Source organism: Harmonia axyridis, chromosome 2 (assembly GCF_914767665.1).
Source record: "Harmonia axyridis chromosome 2, icHarAxyr1.1, whole genome shotgun sequence".
In the NCBI taxonomy this organism is placed as follows: Eukaryota; Metazoa; Arthropoda; class Insecta; order Coleoptera; family Coccinellidae; genus Harmonia; species Harmonia axyridis.
This window is the reverse complement of record NC_059502.1, coordinates 37,033,912-37,050,993: the sequence shown is the minus strand read 5'-3', so window position 1 is coordinate 37,050,993 and position 17,082 is coordinate 37,033,912. Positions and strand designations below refer to the sequence as shown.

Sequence of the window (17,082 nt, the reverse complement as noted above, 5' to 3'; positions counted from 1 at the left end):
TACAAATATCACTCCGTGATCTGTATTTGACTTCCCTCAGGGGACAATAAGTATTAAAAATTGATTGAAAAATAGAGATGAAAGAGGACCACTTCGTATTGACATCTTTTGATGAATCATATATGTTATCCCATGAAACATTTGACAATGCTTCAAGAAAGTCATTTACAACTTCTTCATTCATTTTTCTTATAGAAAACTTCTGTATCTGACACTTATCAACTAAGATATCAGGAACTGTCAATTTCAAGGCAACATGATCTGAAATATGGTACTGCAATGTTTCACAGAAACCGCTAACATCCGATAATATATTATCCAAGCATGATCCTGATAGAGGACGAGTAACACATGCAAAACTTAAGCTAAAATTAAACATTTCAATTAAAGAAAGAAATTCTCTAGAGTCGCGGGAGTATGACAGAACGTCAATATTGAAGTCACCAGCAACTATAAACTTACAATTTTCAGAACGACATTTTATAAGTATATTGTTAAATTTTTCAAGAAAAATATCCATATCAGCTAATGGTTTTGAATTTGGTCTATAAATACAAATAATTACTAAACTACTTTTACTGAGGTTTATTTGGATAGCTGAGCACTCGATCACATTAACTACACTCAGTTTCACATAGTCTGTTCTTTCAAAAGCATTCAAGGACTTACGACAATAAATGGCGCTCCCTCCATGCCTGCCATGTTGACGACAAAATTGGGAAACCAATATATAGCCCTCAATCTGATATAATTTTATTTCATCTAAGGATTTCCAGTGTTCAACAATCATAAGGACATCGACTTCATGTTCAGAAGCTAATAAATTCAATTTATTAAATGCGGTGCGAAGACACTGCACATTCTGCAATATAAGCGATAAAGAATTTGAAGGTTTTAGTCCCTTCTTTCTTGAGGAGCACCTATTTCTACTGGGGGTGCCTTCTTCTTGAATAAAAAATATTTAGAGACTAGAGACCCTTGGGGCCAGATTTCTTTACGCCAGGCATCCTTGAAATGTTCTTGATAAATAGCAACTTTCATAGAAGAGTAAATCTGAGGATGTTTAGATTGAAGGGGCTCAACTTCAACCTCAGGAAATGACTTCAAAAGCAAATTCTTCAGATCATCTGGCTTAGTTGTTGGATGAAGCCTAGACACATGTAGATAACTGAGCTTAGGAACAGTTTTTACTCCTGAACTGAATGAAGCATTACCCATGACAACATTTTTATTTCTTTGTTTGCTTCGTTTTTTGACATGCTGCCATTTAAACTCTGATGACTCATTGTTTTGACTATCTATATCAATAGTTTGCAGCCGTTTCATCTTTGCTTGTTGAGCAAACTCTATTGCAGAATTCACCATTTTTTTATCAATGATTTTTTCATTTTTAGTGCTACTTTTACTTAAATGAGTCTTTGAAGTTTTTTTATCATAGATAGAAATATTAGTTTCATGTTTATTAGATGGTATTTTTGAAACACTGTAGTTCAAAGTCTCATTAGAAGGATTATAATGTTGAAAACCCATAGTAGGCTCAGGAGCAGGAAAGTTGGCACAAGCCGGCAACCCAGCATCTCCTTCAATCAAATTCAGATTGTTTGCATTTTTATGTTTTGCACTTTTTGTATCAGGATGGTTGATAACAGTATTAGCATCTGGTACATATTTATTAATTGAAGAGAGCTGAGCCTCGTAATTTTCAATTAATGATTTCTGCAAACTTACAGTATAATCAAGATCTACTACTGATTTTTTCATCAGAGAAATCTCCCGATTAAGGCATTCTATTTCAGTTTTCTGAATATTTACATCTGCCTTCGTGGTGGAAAACACCGGTGCATTAATACCGTGTTTAATTTATTATTACAGGTATCACAAAACCACCTTAAATTTGGGTTTTCCAAAATTATTTTCACACATGTGTCCTTTATCGACACACAAGCTGAATGATAATTATCATTACATAAGTCACATTTAACCGATTTAGAATTTACAATAAAGTTATCGGAGCAACTCCTACACACTTCCGCACCGTTCGACATATTTATAAGAACATGGTTACATGCCATCCATTTTGAAACAAACGCACTTCAAAAATCCCCTCTGTATTTTCTCCAAACTATCGATGTGAACATTATAACCAGGGCTCCACACTACACATCCATACTCCAGCTTTGACCTCACAAGCGCCGTAAAAAGAAGATAAAAGGTTCGAGACTCAAATAAGTGTTTGGAGTTTCTTAGTTTGAAACCGAGAATCCTGAGTCCCTCCGAAACAACTGCACTCACATGTGGCACAAAAGTCATCCCTTGATCAAATAAAACTCCCAGATCTCTACATTCAGTCTCTCTGTTTGAAACACTGCATATCAAAATAAAGTTCGATTCTGTAATTTGTTTCAACGGAACAAATGACAAATCCAACAATAGTGATTTCTCGCGAGAAGATTGAGAATGTATTGGAAGGTATTCAAGAAGACGAAATAAGCAAATGTATAAGAAGTATGGGTTCCAGAACCGTTAAGTGCATTTTACGAAATGGTGGACATTTCGAACACTTACTTCATTCATTTTCATTTACTTTCGAATAATCATTCGATTTTTCTTTTATTAAATGATAATTCGTTTAATTATTATGAATTGAAATATGTAAATAATTATTACTTGTTTCTTGATTTGATTCTGATATGTTCCATTTAGTTCAAGATGAGTAAGTTGATTTTCTCATCGAAATGTATTGCATGTTGTTAATTAAACTAAAGGTACCTAAATGTATTACAGATCCGACCCAAAGAAATTTGGATAAGGGTCAAAATCACCTGAAAATCAACTTTGAATGATATTGTATGATATATCGTTGAATTCAGCGTTGAAAGTTATTTCGAAAAGTGTCATAAAAAATATACAGGTCCGTATTGAAAAAAATTAGGTTGAGGGTGGCCCAGAGAGCACGACACGTTGGATACGAAATCTGATTAAGTCAAATTGAGAGCAATTTACTGTCGAATAAAAAATTCCTGTAACATTTTTTGATAATATTTGAAATAAAGTGGGAAAAGAGAAACATCAAAATGACAAAATTTACTTTTCTTATGATATCTCTATAACCGGCCCTGATAATCTCGATTTGTTTGAACCGCTTGATAATGCTTCTATGCATGCAACTTTTTCTCCATTTGACCGACCTTCTAACTCTTATGGTTTAAAAGTTACTAATACAATCCCATTGAAAAATTGGCCACCCTGTATAATACTCGTTCGAAAACCTTACTGAAATTGCTCAGAATGACAATGGGTCTATAGTTCTCAACGTCTTCCTTGCAGCCATTCTTGAAAACAGGGCACACTTTCCCCTCCTTCCAGGCGGAAAGCATACTTTAGAGAGTGATAGCTTCAAAAGCGTGGTCAAAGGCTTTAAGAAAATGATGGCGCAGTCCCTCAATAAAAAGGATGGTATTTCATCAGGTCCAGCCATCATGCTACTCTTGCACTCTCTCAAACATTTCAACATACTATCTTCACTAGTATTGGGAATAGGAAGAGCTATCTGTGTCACCAATCAATGATTGCACAGAAAATTTAAGGGATGTTTTGAAATCTTGAATGAATTCTCTACAAGAGGTAGCTATTGGATATTCTGAAAAAAATTTCTTTTCGTTCTCTACATTGATTTGAAAAGTTGATTAAAAAAGGGCTCTTGGAGGCTTTTTGGATAATCAAGCGCTGTATTGAAAATGTCGAAAGAACCATCAATTTTGAGTATGCGTTTCACAGTTCAATATCACCACAAATATCCCAGAGAATTTCAATTCAATCCATTGAGTGGTTTTTTTGTTTCATTCGATTTTCATCACGATTTTCGATTTGAATGTTCAATCAATGTTCAATCTACAAAATGCAGAAATAAAATTTTAAGTTGTTTTTTCTCCATTTTTATCAATAACAGAACAGAACAATAACAGAATTCATGAAATAATTTTTTTTTTATTTAAAAAATTTTTTTTTCATTTTCAGTTTATTTTTATTGGCTCCAAATGAATCAATTCAACATATCATCATCATTTCTAATGCGATTCCGTAATTTCATTCAATGATCTTGATGATAAAAACCAAATTAAATTCGAAATAAAGTTGATATTCCCAAGAGAATTTCGAAATCGATCTACTCGCTTGTCAGAAATTGCATATCTCAACGTTTAAAACGTTAAAAAAAGCCAGTTTATTCTCAAAACGAATTTGAAAATTATTTTTGATAACCTGACACGGTTAGAAGGCGTGATCCTTCAATTTTTTGAAAATTCGATCGAATGAATCGTAAGAGATTTTTGTGTGATCTCTAAACTATAAACTTCAAGCTTCAAAAAGTTTTTTCAAATTGAGATACGACCATTGTCATTGAAAAACTGCTAAAAATTTCGAATTATATTTTGATTCTTTAATTTATTTCACAAGTGTATATACTCTTATTTCTATGATGAATTATGAAACCACGCACATGTGAACCTGCTCTAAAAATCATCATATACAGGGTGTTTCAAGTTCGACAGCCTATTAGACGTTTCTGGAGATCAGGGCATATTTGAAATCTGAAAATTCGGAATATGACATTGTTCTTGATGCCCTATTCAGCTGAAATATTTTCGAAGCTCCGGCACTTCCAGCTATTCAAGAAATGAAAAAAAATTTTATTTATATCTCATTTTATGTCTCAAATATTATCAAGATTTCTATTCTCAATTACTCCCTAATAAAATTTTTGCGTTAGTCCTTATAGTTTACAAATATAAATATTTAGAAAAAACCGATAAAAATAGACAATTTCCATAGTCACTATCACGTGAATTATTTTTGCTGTGAATATCCTACGAGTATATACTTGATTCAGTTTCTCGAACAAGAATGATGTAGTAATATCGTGTATATCTTGAACTTGAGAAATATCATCACAGAATGTTTCAAATATTCTGCCAAAAATTAGAAACCTATATTTTTATGATAGCGTTGGATTCTACGGAGGAAAATAAGGGTAGTGTCCAAACATCATTATACTCCCAAATTCAATAATTCAATTTCTTGAGTGCGGTTCAAAGCAGTATTCTAGGATCAGAGAAATTAAAATATGCAATTATTTCAAAGTGACAGGCGTATTCATTATTGAAGCTAGTAGATTATAATTTCACGAAATGAATCCCTGTTATTCAAATAATGTAATTCTGGAATTATTCCATATCCACGGTGAATGCAACAGAATAGTTTCGAGAACTTGTCGAGCATTCATTCAATCAGAAATATTTACATTTTCACCCCAATTAACGAGAAGATATTTCGGAAGTATAAAATGTATTCTACCGCTTTTTTATATGTATATAATATTAATCAACTTTAGCATACCGGACTGCTGCATGATTTCATCTCATACGCCACAGATTTTTTTTCTAGGTAGGAATTTTGTATAATGGATATTCACAAAGTATGAAACATCCTTTCAAAATATGTATTTTCTCATTTGAATGATGAAGATGAGGAAATTTCTGATTTAATGTTCGATGAGTTCTACCAATAATTCTATTGCATTCATCGTGAATATGGAATTCCATATTCACGATGAATGCAATCATAATGAGTTATTTACAATTGCAGAAGGTATTGATATCCTTCCACAAAACAAGTGGAAGAATGAGCATTCTGTACGAGTATTATAAATTATTTTCTCTAATTCAAAGAATTTTATTTGAAATTATAGAATTATTTCCATAAATAAGTGATTTTTGTATTGAAATATTTTGGTTGGCAGAACAGATTTCTGTATCACAAATTTGATAGATAATAGATAAATCCGAGGATAAATCCGTTCTATTCAATTTTGTTCCACAAGATGTGCCAGAATGAATGAATTTGCCACAGAATAAGAGAAGAGTATATGCAAAATTTTGTCATTTGAATAGCGGAAATAATGAAATCAAATTAGAGAAGCTTTGATACTGAAAACACTTGTCTTATGTAAAGTAATTAGACATTTGAATTTCTATGATCACATAGTATTATTGCTTGTCTGTCTGAAAACTGATGGAATGAAATTGACTCTACGTATAACATAAATTGATAAAATCTCGAATAACTCTTGAATTATTGAATTTGCGAGCATAATCATGTTTGGACATTACCCTTATTTTTTCTCCGTAGAATCCAACGCAATCATAAAACAATAGGGTTCTAATTTGAAAATCGAAAGTTATGATCAAATTTTGTTCACAATTTTTGGCACAATATTTGAAACACCCTGTGATGATATTTCTCAAGTGCCAGATATGCACGATATTCCTACATCATTCTAATTCGAGAAAGTGAATCGAGTATTCGCGTAGGATATTCACAGTAAAAATAATTCACGTAATTGTGACAAAGGAAATTCTCTCTTTTTTCGGTTTTTTCTTAATATTTTAAAAACTATAAAGACTGACACAATAATTTTCGGAAGGAGTAATTGAGAATTGAGGATCTGACAATATCTGAGACATAAAATGAAAAAAAAATTTTTTTCATATCTTGTATAACCGGAAGTGCCGGAGCTCCGAAAATAATCCAGCTGAATAGGGTATCATGAACAAGATTTCAAATATGCCTCGTTCTCCAGAAACGTCTAATAGGCAGTCGAACATAAAACATCCTGTATACTAGATTTGGATTCTCTTCATTCAAAACATCATACTAATGTACGATAAAGAAAATTCCAAAAATGTTTGAGATATGGGACATTGCAAATCCTTTCCTAAAAAATTCGACAACTGAAATATACTGATATTTACATGCAGACACTTTCTCCATTTATTGTACGTAGTCAGGTACGTGCTAGGTCTTTCTTCTTACTCTCGGCATAGGGGTTCCAGATTAATGCGATCGAATGAATATTGAACCTCAAGTCGAATGGCAAAACGTGAGAACAAACGATGTCAATCCTGAGAAAGCTCTGCCGCCTCTATCAAATTTCTTAGGGTTTTTCATCATCCTCCTGTCGAATTCTATTGTCAACGTTGGAACATTGCTTTAGTCTTGTCACGTTGCAGGCTCACAATAATATAAGAACGGTCCTGTATTTTCCTTATTTCATCGTACATTTTTCGCCTTTCTGCGATGACACTGTAAGAAAATTAATTAAATTGTCTGCAGTATTCGTTATGAGGCCTTTTTGAATGCAATTGATGATAAGCAATATTCTGAATGAGCCTCCTTTGTATTTTTGGATGATTGTTTCGAATAATAAAACTTCGACTTTGCTTGGTGCTTTATTTTGTTCTGAGTTGTTATTGCTCAACAGGCAGTCGTCTTTATTTATTATCCTTAGTAACGTTACTAATTACATAGCATGGGTCTTTCGTACTATATTCTTAAAATATGTAGAATCAGATTAAACCTTCATTTGCATAAACCTATCGACAGAGCGAATTATTTCGCCCTGGATTTCGATTTTGGTTGGATTGGTGAATTTGTATTCATAGATTTGGTGTAGAAAACTCCACAATCGATTTTTTTTTATGAAAAATATTTAGGAATGAAAAAAATCAATTTTAAGTATAAGCTTTTTTTTATGGATTCAAATTTTAATCGAATAGATGATTTAGGAAACGCTGCATGAGAAGAACAATAAATGTGAATGAAATCTAATGAATAAATGATGAAATCTCAGAATTGAATACAGGTTTTAGATTCTTCTGCCGAGCTTCGACTTCAAAAAACGCTCGAACATTTCGTTTTTTTTTCTTTGATATGATTAAATAAAACAACTGGATGATGCGGATGAACCATGATTTTTAATTCAAATCGATGTTGCAGACATGATCGATGCCAAGATGTTTAAGATTAGTGATAAAAAAATTATTTGTGTAATTCGTTGAAATTAAAACAAAATTATTTAATTAATTCTTCAAAGAATCCAGATTTCTCGGAAAAAGTAGGTAATGCCGCCCTTCATTTTTTCCGCACTTCTAGAGCGAGCCCTGTAGTTTAAAGTTCTTCTACTCAGTTCAGTTTTGACTTTATCAATAGTTTAAACATTTCAAATTCGAATGCGCTTAAGCCCAACACTAGTTAATTTGATAAAAAAATCAAAAATATTATGATATAATGGAATGTACTATGACATAATGAAACTTCTTATATTTCTTTAAAAAAAAAAGTTGGAAATTATGAAATGAAATCTTTTTACGTATATTTAGCATGCCATCAATTTTCTGATCGGATAATTGAAAGAAAAAATAATCTAGAATCCGCCGCAAGTGGCAATAAAATTCGGCAACGTTCAGCAAAGCGAACGCCGACAAGCCTGATGGGTTCATGTGTTTTTTAGCGTCATCGACTCTTAAACAGCACTAGGGAATTACTCATCATCTGAATATTTATATATATAATAGAACATATTGAAGCAAAAATCTACAATACAAGAATAGGCCGATCATCACTGACAATCTTTATGAAAGTTTGAGAGAGATTCTCAAGCCTCTCAAAGAATTTCGATGTTTTCAGCCGAGAACCGAGTTTTACCTTGGTTATCCTTGTAGCCTCATCAAATTTGATCACATACTGGCAACGCTGTAATTAAATTTTATACGAATACCTATGTTTTGGACGATGGTACATCCCATGAATTTGTTTTTATATCTGACTCTCATCGAAGGCGCAAGTTACAAGGTTCCTACCAAGCGGTATTGATCATAACTAAAATTAGATTTATCAATCAAAATTTCGAGGGGACTTGGACATCATTCAATTTCACACCGAAAAGGTACTCTTATTAAATCTCGATACAGTGTACCGATTTCCGAATATTTTGGTTTGAAAATTATGAAGTAATAACCGATTCTGGTCTAAAGTGGTGATAAAGTTATTAGTTGAACAAGAAAATACAAGAAAATTAAAATAAAGACTAAGAACCTAAAATAAAATTCGTTTAGAGTCTTCAAAATGTCCTCTGCTTTCGTGAATAATCACATAATTTTATCTCTTCTTTGGGGATCAGCTATAAGGTTATTAAGATGACAATGAATTCTGTCTTCCAATTGTTGACGTGAATTCACCTCTGTAGCATCGACTTTTTTCCTCAAGATACGATCAAACTGAGAAGTCCAAGAAATTAAAATCGCATGACCGAGGAGGCCAATGGTCCACCTCTATCAATCCATCGATTTACACGATAAAAATTTTTAATTCTCATAATGCATACTAATTGATAATAATGATAATTAATAACTTTATCATTAGTTTATTCCAGCATTTGTTATTACTTCATAATTTTCAAATCGAAATATTCCGAAAATGGAACTTTGTATCGAGTTCTACCAAGAGTACCTTTTTGGTATAAAATATAAATCCACAGTTTTTATCGATAAATCTAACCTTAAAAAAGTTATGTTCAATATCAACAACTTTTGGTATGAACCGTGTAACTAGCGCCTACTATGAGAGTCGAATATAAAAACAAATTCATGGGATGTATCAGCTTCCAATATATATTTATATAAAATTTTTTTACAATTTGTAAAAAAATCGTAAAAATGTGTAATTTTTCTTCTTCAAAGTCTTTAACTCGAATAAGGATGGCGTTACGAAAATTTTTAATGAGCAAACCCCAATTATTTTTCTGTTTTCTACCTATAGGTACTTAGCTATCCTAGAGGCAGGATCTTTTTTTTTAAACACCCATATATAATAAAGGTGGAGTACCTTTATTAGATACCTACTGTATATTATGGTCTGAATTGTCTCCGAGAAAATAAACATTCCTGGACGATTTCAGAAAGACACAATTGAAAGGAATACCTGAATGTTTGCACTTCATACAGAATCAAGATTCATTTTTTTCATTTCAATATTATCATATTGATGAAATCATCATGATGGAGTACATCAACTGAAATCAAAAAAATTTCATTTCAGCATGCCGTCAGATGGAATTCGGAGTACAGGGAATATTTGGACCATCCGATCCTGTTTTAGGGGCACATATTCAAAGTATGTGCGAGGCTTTAGACGTCCCACACCTGGAGGCAAGAATAGACTTCGAACCTCACTCCAAGGAACTTTCAATCAATCTTCATCCATCTCAAGAACATATGAATAAGGCCTTTAAGGACTTGATGACGTTTTTAAATTGGACGAAAGTAGCTATTATTTACGAGGAGGATTACGGTGAGTCTATAAAAAATGTATTATTTAGAGCTCGCAAATAGAGCAGATGTTATAGGATATTTGAAGTATAGGTTGGTGAGTTGGGTCGATTCTTAAAAAGATATTTTAACTTTCATTATTTATTCGAAGGCTGCACAGGTCAAAACAACAAAATGAATTTGGGACCGCTCCCAACCCGAATGCGGTTACACACATATCAAAACCTCCTTTCCAACCTAAAGAATTCAGTCATAGATTAACGAAGTATGTATACAGGGTGAGTCTTTGACATGTACATATATTTAAACCGAAGATTCCTGAGGTCAAAAGAAACACTTTTTTTTACCATTTTATCCGATTCGGTCCGGTTGAAAAGATACAGGATGTTGAAAAACCCAACTCTGAAAAGTAATTTGAAAGCTCATTGAAGAATATTTGGCCAATTTGAAAAATAAAAGTATTCTTCATTCTCGTACAAAGCGCAGTTTTAGAGTACATTACTGGAAGTACTGAAATTTGTGCAGTTGTAGGAAAAGTATAGTGTGCAACATGTGGACAAAGGCCTTTTCTCACTCGTGTGTTTGCTGTAGTTTGTTACATTTTTAGATTAATAAAAATGTTTAAAAATAAGAAATGATTTCTCTTTCATATTCTGTCTACTAGAACACAAGTACCAAACATGTTTGGAAACAGCTCATTTTTATCAATCTGAAAATGTAACAAACTACAGGATGTTACATTCAAACCAATTGTTGCTAGACAATAAGTATTTTTGATAAAATTGTTAATTTAACTAATAAAGAATGTTACGCCTTACTTTATGAGCACACACAAAACTATTGTATTTTTGTCCACCCTGTACCAATTGGAATCAACATGTGATACATTTTTGGAATCAGCTCAGCTAGAGTAATTGGAAAATTGAGACAAAATGGGGTGTTCCATTTAAAAAAATTACGGTGACGTCATTACTCGAAAGTAATTCACCCTGAGAATATCAGTATCAGGAAAAAGCTGAAGACAAGATAGCGATAGTGACAGTAGTAATGATCGGGAATGGTATCTACTGCATGATTTTCTTTGATTCATATTCAAATTCTTGACCAAGAGAGCAGTGGATATAATGTATGGTTCATTTACAGTATGTGTGAAAATTCGGCCCCTATCAAATAATATTTAGATGGAAATGATAAAGTTATTTACATGTGTTCTAATTATTGTGAATGATGAACATAAGATTGCTGTTGAATAAAAATGGAGATTTCCAAAGTTAATTACAACTGGAAGACTGCTGACTAATGATTTCAATTTAATTTAATTTTAATTGAAATTTACCTGAATTGAAAGTTCATTTAGGAGTAACCAGTTATGTTTTTTATTTTGAAAGTATATTTACACATTTGATAATATTTGTAGATGCTATGGACTTCAATTTCATTTTAACTAAATTGAAAAATTTCATATAAACCAGTAACATAATATTTTGTTGTTGTTTTTTAGTTCAGTTCTGCATAAAATAAACTTAACATACATTGGTTGATAGAAATAATTGTTTTATTCAATGCAATTCAATGTTTATCATTTCAACAAAATATTGTCAAAATCTCAGCGGATCAATTTGCCCCAAAGGTAGAACAACTCGCCCCAAAGCGGGGTTGAATGGTTCGCTGCGAAATTTTACAGACATTTGCTTCTGCAAAAAAAAAACTATTGAGATATCAGTAAAAGCGACTATAATATTTCTATAAACGATAAATATCCCATGTTGAAAATGAATTCCTTCATTTTCATGATAAAATTTCGTATTATTTGAAAACTGGAACTTCCAGCGTCGCTGTCCCTACCGTGATATTTTCAGATCTTTAAAAGCCCACGAAGCTTATATAAATCATATGGAATGTTTTCATAAATGGATGGACCTTGACACGATAGAGCATGAACACCAAAGATAAATAAATATAGAAAGACACTTCACGCTTTATTAGTGTGACGTCACACCGCCATTTTTGTTCTCCTGGTCAGTGTTCTGAATCCAATCAAATGCATTGTCATTCAATTTATTACGGTGTCCTTGAAAAAATTGACTTATTCTCATGAATAAGATAATAAAGAACGATTTTATTATTGATAGACAGGAGTAACAAGATTGATACCAGTAAGTTACACGGCATTTTACAAAATCTGGTGAATGATATAGGATTCAAACTAACTGGCATTTCTCGTTCCTTCTGTCTAACAATTAATAATAAAATCGTTCCTTAAATAATCTTATTTATACAAATAAGCCAACTTCTTCAAGAACACCGTACTAATTTGAATGACAATTTATTTGTTTGGATTCAGAACAGTGACCTTGGAGAACTAAAATGGCGGCGTGACGTAATCACTAATAGAGTATATTGGAGAGAATTATTGCATAGAGTTGTTTCTTGTAATAATTCAGTAATGTGCATCCCAAATGATTGCTTTAAGGGGATCATCTGATATATTATCCATTATTCCAAAAAGTCAACGGAAACTTTCTCAAAATCATGGAAACACTAGGAATATTTGATTGAAAAACGTCCTGTTAGTGGTTACTATTTGAGTCATGATACTCAATTGATTTCTCTAATAGCAAACAAAGTACGTCAAACTATAGTGTACAAAATCAGTGAAGCTAAATATTTCAGCACAATACTGGATAGCACATCTGACCCGAACCGTACGGAACAAATGTCATTAGTATCTAATTAAAATAGTATAGAAGTTGGATTTTTATTTTTACGATAAACATGAGTATGTGATGATGATTCTTTTACCGTTCCTACTTTGTTATGAAATGTGATATTTTGTTTTATATTTAAATAAACTGAATGTATTTAGGGGCTCTTTTTTTATAATATTATATATTGAAACATTTCAATGTTCTTCATTCCCTATAGAATTAATTTTTTTTAACACGATTACAAGATTCTTCATCGGATGTAGATAGTTTTGTAATATCATCGGAGCAGGTGCTGCTTTTAGTACGTGTTGGCTGATGGGTTGATGATTATGTCATGTAGGAGTTCATGTTATTGATACTTTTTCAGCAAGGGCGCCAAAAATATCTTTGCTTTGGGCGCCAAAACTGCTCGCGCAGGCTCTGTTCGAATAATGTCGAATTTCTATTAATTTCTTATGTCCTAATCCCTAGAGTTAAAAAGAGAATAGATTCAATAATTCAATAACGTAAATTGCATTATAGAAAAATGTAATGGGATTACTGAAAAACAGGTTCCATTGCCTCTCCATTGAACATTACGGACCAAAGAAGGCAGTAGCAATAATATTGGCATGTTGTGTGCATCACAATATTATAAAGAATTCACAAATGCTGATCAAGGAATTATTGAAGAAGGAAATAATTTTTCTATGGCGAAAAACCCAACATTCTCAAATATTTCGAAGATAGTACTATTTGATCCTAAAATTTCGCTTCAAAATGTCCATCTATAATGAAATTACACCGAAAATGGGAAATTTATCTCGAGAATATTAGGTATTCGTATCCTACACATTTCAAAGGTATTAAGCAGTTGTACTCATCCATTATTTTATGTGTCATTTCGTTATGGATAGAAATTTTGAAGTGAAATTTCAGGACAAAACTTAACTAATAGCAAAACAAGATGAAAAATATTGAAGTGAATTTAATGCATATAAAGTCCAATATGAAATGAAACCTTCCGGTAAAATTTTTAATGCTAAAGGATTTAAACCTGATTCTAGTTAAATAAGCAGGTACAACCATAGTATAAGGAATGGATAGTAAGACCATAGTATAAGGAAAGGATAGTAAGCCAACCGCCGTTTGACGGCAAGGAGCTGGTCACTTGGAGTCGTTACTGCAGTTGGAACCGGTGTTTTACGGGTTGCATATATCGAACACTATTGACTACCCAAACTGGAGAAGTAACTCGATAATAGATGGCGCTGAATCATGAGCTATAGATGGCGCAGAAATAATACGATAATTCATTCAGTGGCGTGGTTGAAAAGGGGTCGCATGACATTGCCAACAATTTTTATGTTATTATTAAGTTACCACTACATTTGAATATTCAAATATTCATTGAATATTTATTTGAATAATTGCGTTTTGCATTACGATAAAAGTTTGAATGATCACTTAACTCTCTATTCAGGAATAATTAAAACAAATTGATGGATACAATTGAATTAAAATTATTCATATAATAGTAGAAAGTGGTTTCATCCGAAGAAATATGAATAGAATTGGGATATTATCAATGAAAAAAATATAAAAATTGAATATAAGATTCAAACATATGAATTTAGCAATAAAGAGTTCTAAAAATAATAATATAAGATTCCACATTCGAAATGTAATGCCGTCTTTTAAGTCGTTGGCAAAATTTTTTCATTTGAAACTTTGCTTTTCTGTTCCCTATGCATTGTGATTTTTAGACATTTCTCTATTTCAGTGGTCAAAAATTTTTTTATTCTGAATTGAGAACCGACGAATCTTTCTATTCTTTTAAACCTGGGGTCTTGAAATGTACACACATCCTCCTCTAACTAAACTGAATCAGAAAAACAAAGTGTTTTGAATCATTCATAGAATTGAGGACGAAGTGTATTCTTGGAGGATTTAATGTTCTCAAAATCCGCTCGATCATTCTTTTTGTATCTGTATACCTGTAATGAGAATGAATTTAATTATGGCATTTAGATTGTATTGCTGTGTCCCAGCGTAGGATTGCTGCGTCTACATAAGGATCTATAATTGTATTTTGAACGTTGTCATGTAATGAAAATTATTTATGGATTTCCAAAATGAGGTTTTTGATTGAGAATTAGTCTCGAAAATTAGCTCCGCTTTGGATGATCGGTATTAATTTTCTCGATAATTTGGAACAATGAGCGATAATGAATGATACTGCTAGTCTACTTGGATGATTTTTTTATGCAATTTTTTTAATGAAAATTGTTTTGGGGTTTGAGGATGCATTAAATTGAATTTGTATTTTAGTATATCCTGAAACATACTAACTATATTTATCTTAAAATGATAAGGAAATGCCAGGCGGCAAATTTTCAAAGTGCCTGTTATGGTTTATTACATCTCTTGTCGTTAGACACTTCTATCTTTTGAGCGTTTTCTTGTGTACCTCCAATTTCTTTTATTACAAGGTCAGAAGGATTATTGAACGCATTACGACCCTAGGACCGGATCATAAAATACCATTTGGTACCTATTTTGCTCACTCTCAATTGAGCGGTAGTTTTTCTATAGAATTTAACATGTACTTGGGTAAATATCTTATTTTCTCCTTTCTTGTTATAAGAATAAGGTTTAAACCAGAAATCATGGTTCTGCACTTCTGCAGTTTTTGCCCATTCTTATATTATTTCTTGAGAAGGATGAGAAAGAAATTGTGAAATGAAATTGTTTCTCGTATATTTTCCATTCCTCTGAGGAATCAACAAACTGATTGGATAATTGAAAAAAAAACTAATACTTGAAATATCCAGAAGCTATTTCAGATGCGCAATAAAAAAGAATTCTTTTTTAGTAAAAATATTATGCATTTTTCGATACTCCTCACCTATTGAAATCTATCCGTAACAATTTTTTGCATAATAATTTTATGTTAAATGGACAGTACATATGCTTTTCTGATATAAAAAAAGTATATTATATCGATAAAAAGAGTAGTACGGGAAAAGCTTTATTAAAATTGACAGATAAACATCTCAATCCTAACTGTTTCCAAAAAATGAACGTGAAGTTAGCAGCACAGTTATTGAGTCACAGTGTTTATGCTGCTATAATGACAGCCCTAAGAACTGGAGAACTAGTATCGGCAACAGCCGAAAATACTGCACGCTTTGTGGAAACCATCAACAACTTATTTGATGCTTTGAATAGCACACGGTTTCATTCAACAAAACCTTGTAATCGTGCACTTAGTGATAGAAATCCGGAAGTTATAACAGCCATTAATAATGGTTATGAATTAATTGAAAACTTGTATAAAGTTGGCAAAAATAACAAATTAACGAGGCCTGATAGTTTTGATGGTTTTCTATTAACTATAAATCTATAAATGCCGTGAAGCAATTTGCATATGATCAAAGAAATGAGGGATTCAACTATTTATTCACGGGAAGGCTTATTCAAGATCCTCTCGAGAATCAATTTTCTGTGTATCGTCAGAGAGGGGGATATAACAGAAATCCCACAGTAAGTTCATTCAGAGCAGCATTCAAAATTAGCATTGTATCAGATTTTTTAAGGCCATCTGCAAGTGCCAATGCAGGTAGTAAGGCAGATGACGATGAAAATATTTTAGTGGCAGATAACAACGAACCTTTTCCCTTATTGAATCTCGATGAAAACTCGTCTTCATCAGAATCGGACGATTCGGATTCTTCAAGTAGTCCAAGTAGTACTCCTGCCACCGAATTTCGAGATGAAGTGACATTGGAAAAATGTTCTGTAGTATATTTTGCAGGTTATTTGGTCAAAAAATGTTGGGAGCGTTTCGGGTGTGAAGATTGTAAAATCACTTTGGAGGCTCCTAAAAATCTTGAAAATGAAGATGAGCTCTGATCTTTTTCAAAAATTACGGTTTAAATTTTGAATGTGGATTAAAAGCACCTACATCTTTGCTGGAGAAATTCACAACAATAGTTTTGGATTGTTTCAGCAAAGATTTAGGGAAAAGTTGCAATGATAAAGTCATGTGTAGTTTGAAAAAAAAAAGCGTTAATGCATTAAAAATTTTCTGCCCGAATGGTTCGCAACGAATATCATCTGCTCGGAACATAGTAGATATATTTTAGATTTGTTGTTAAGAACTGCAATACCTATATAAATATTGCAAAAATATTTCCAGCCTACTTAAATCTCGGCAATCATCGAAAAAT

General features: G+C 32.3%; 1 protein-coding gene across 3 annotated transcripts in view; it reads left to right on the top strand.

Annotated features, from left to right (window-relative positions):
• LOC123672345 (glutamate receptor ionotropic, kainate 2) overlaps nt 1–17,082 on the top strand; it is a 730,109-nt gene that overhangs the window by 491,148 nt on the left and 221,879 nt on the right. For all 3 annotated transcript variants that reach the window (XM_045606425.1, XM_045606423.1, XM_045606424.1), the window contains exon 4: nt 9,934–10,185. In XM_045606425.1, coding sequence (XP_045462381.1) covers nt 9,934–10,185 — 252 coding nt within the window. The remainder of the gene's footprint in view (nt 1–9,933; nt 10,186–17,082) is intronic.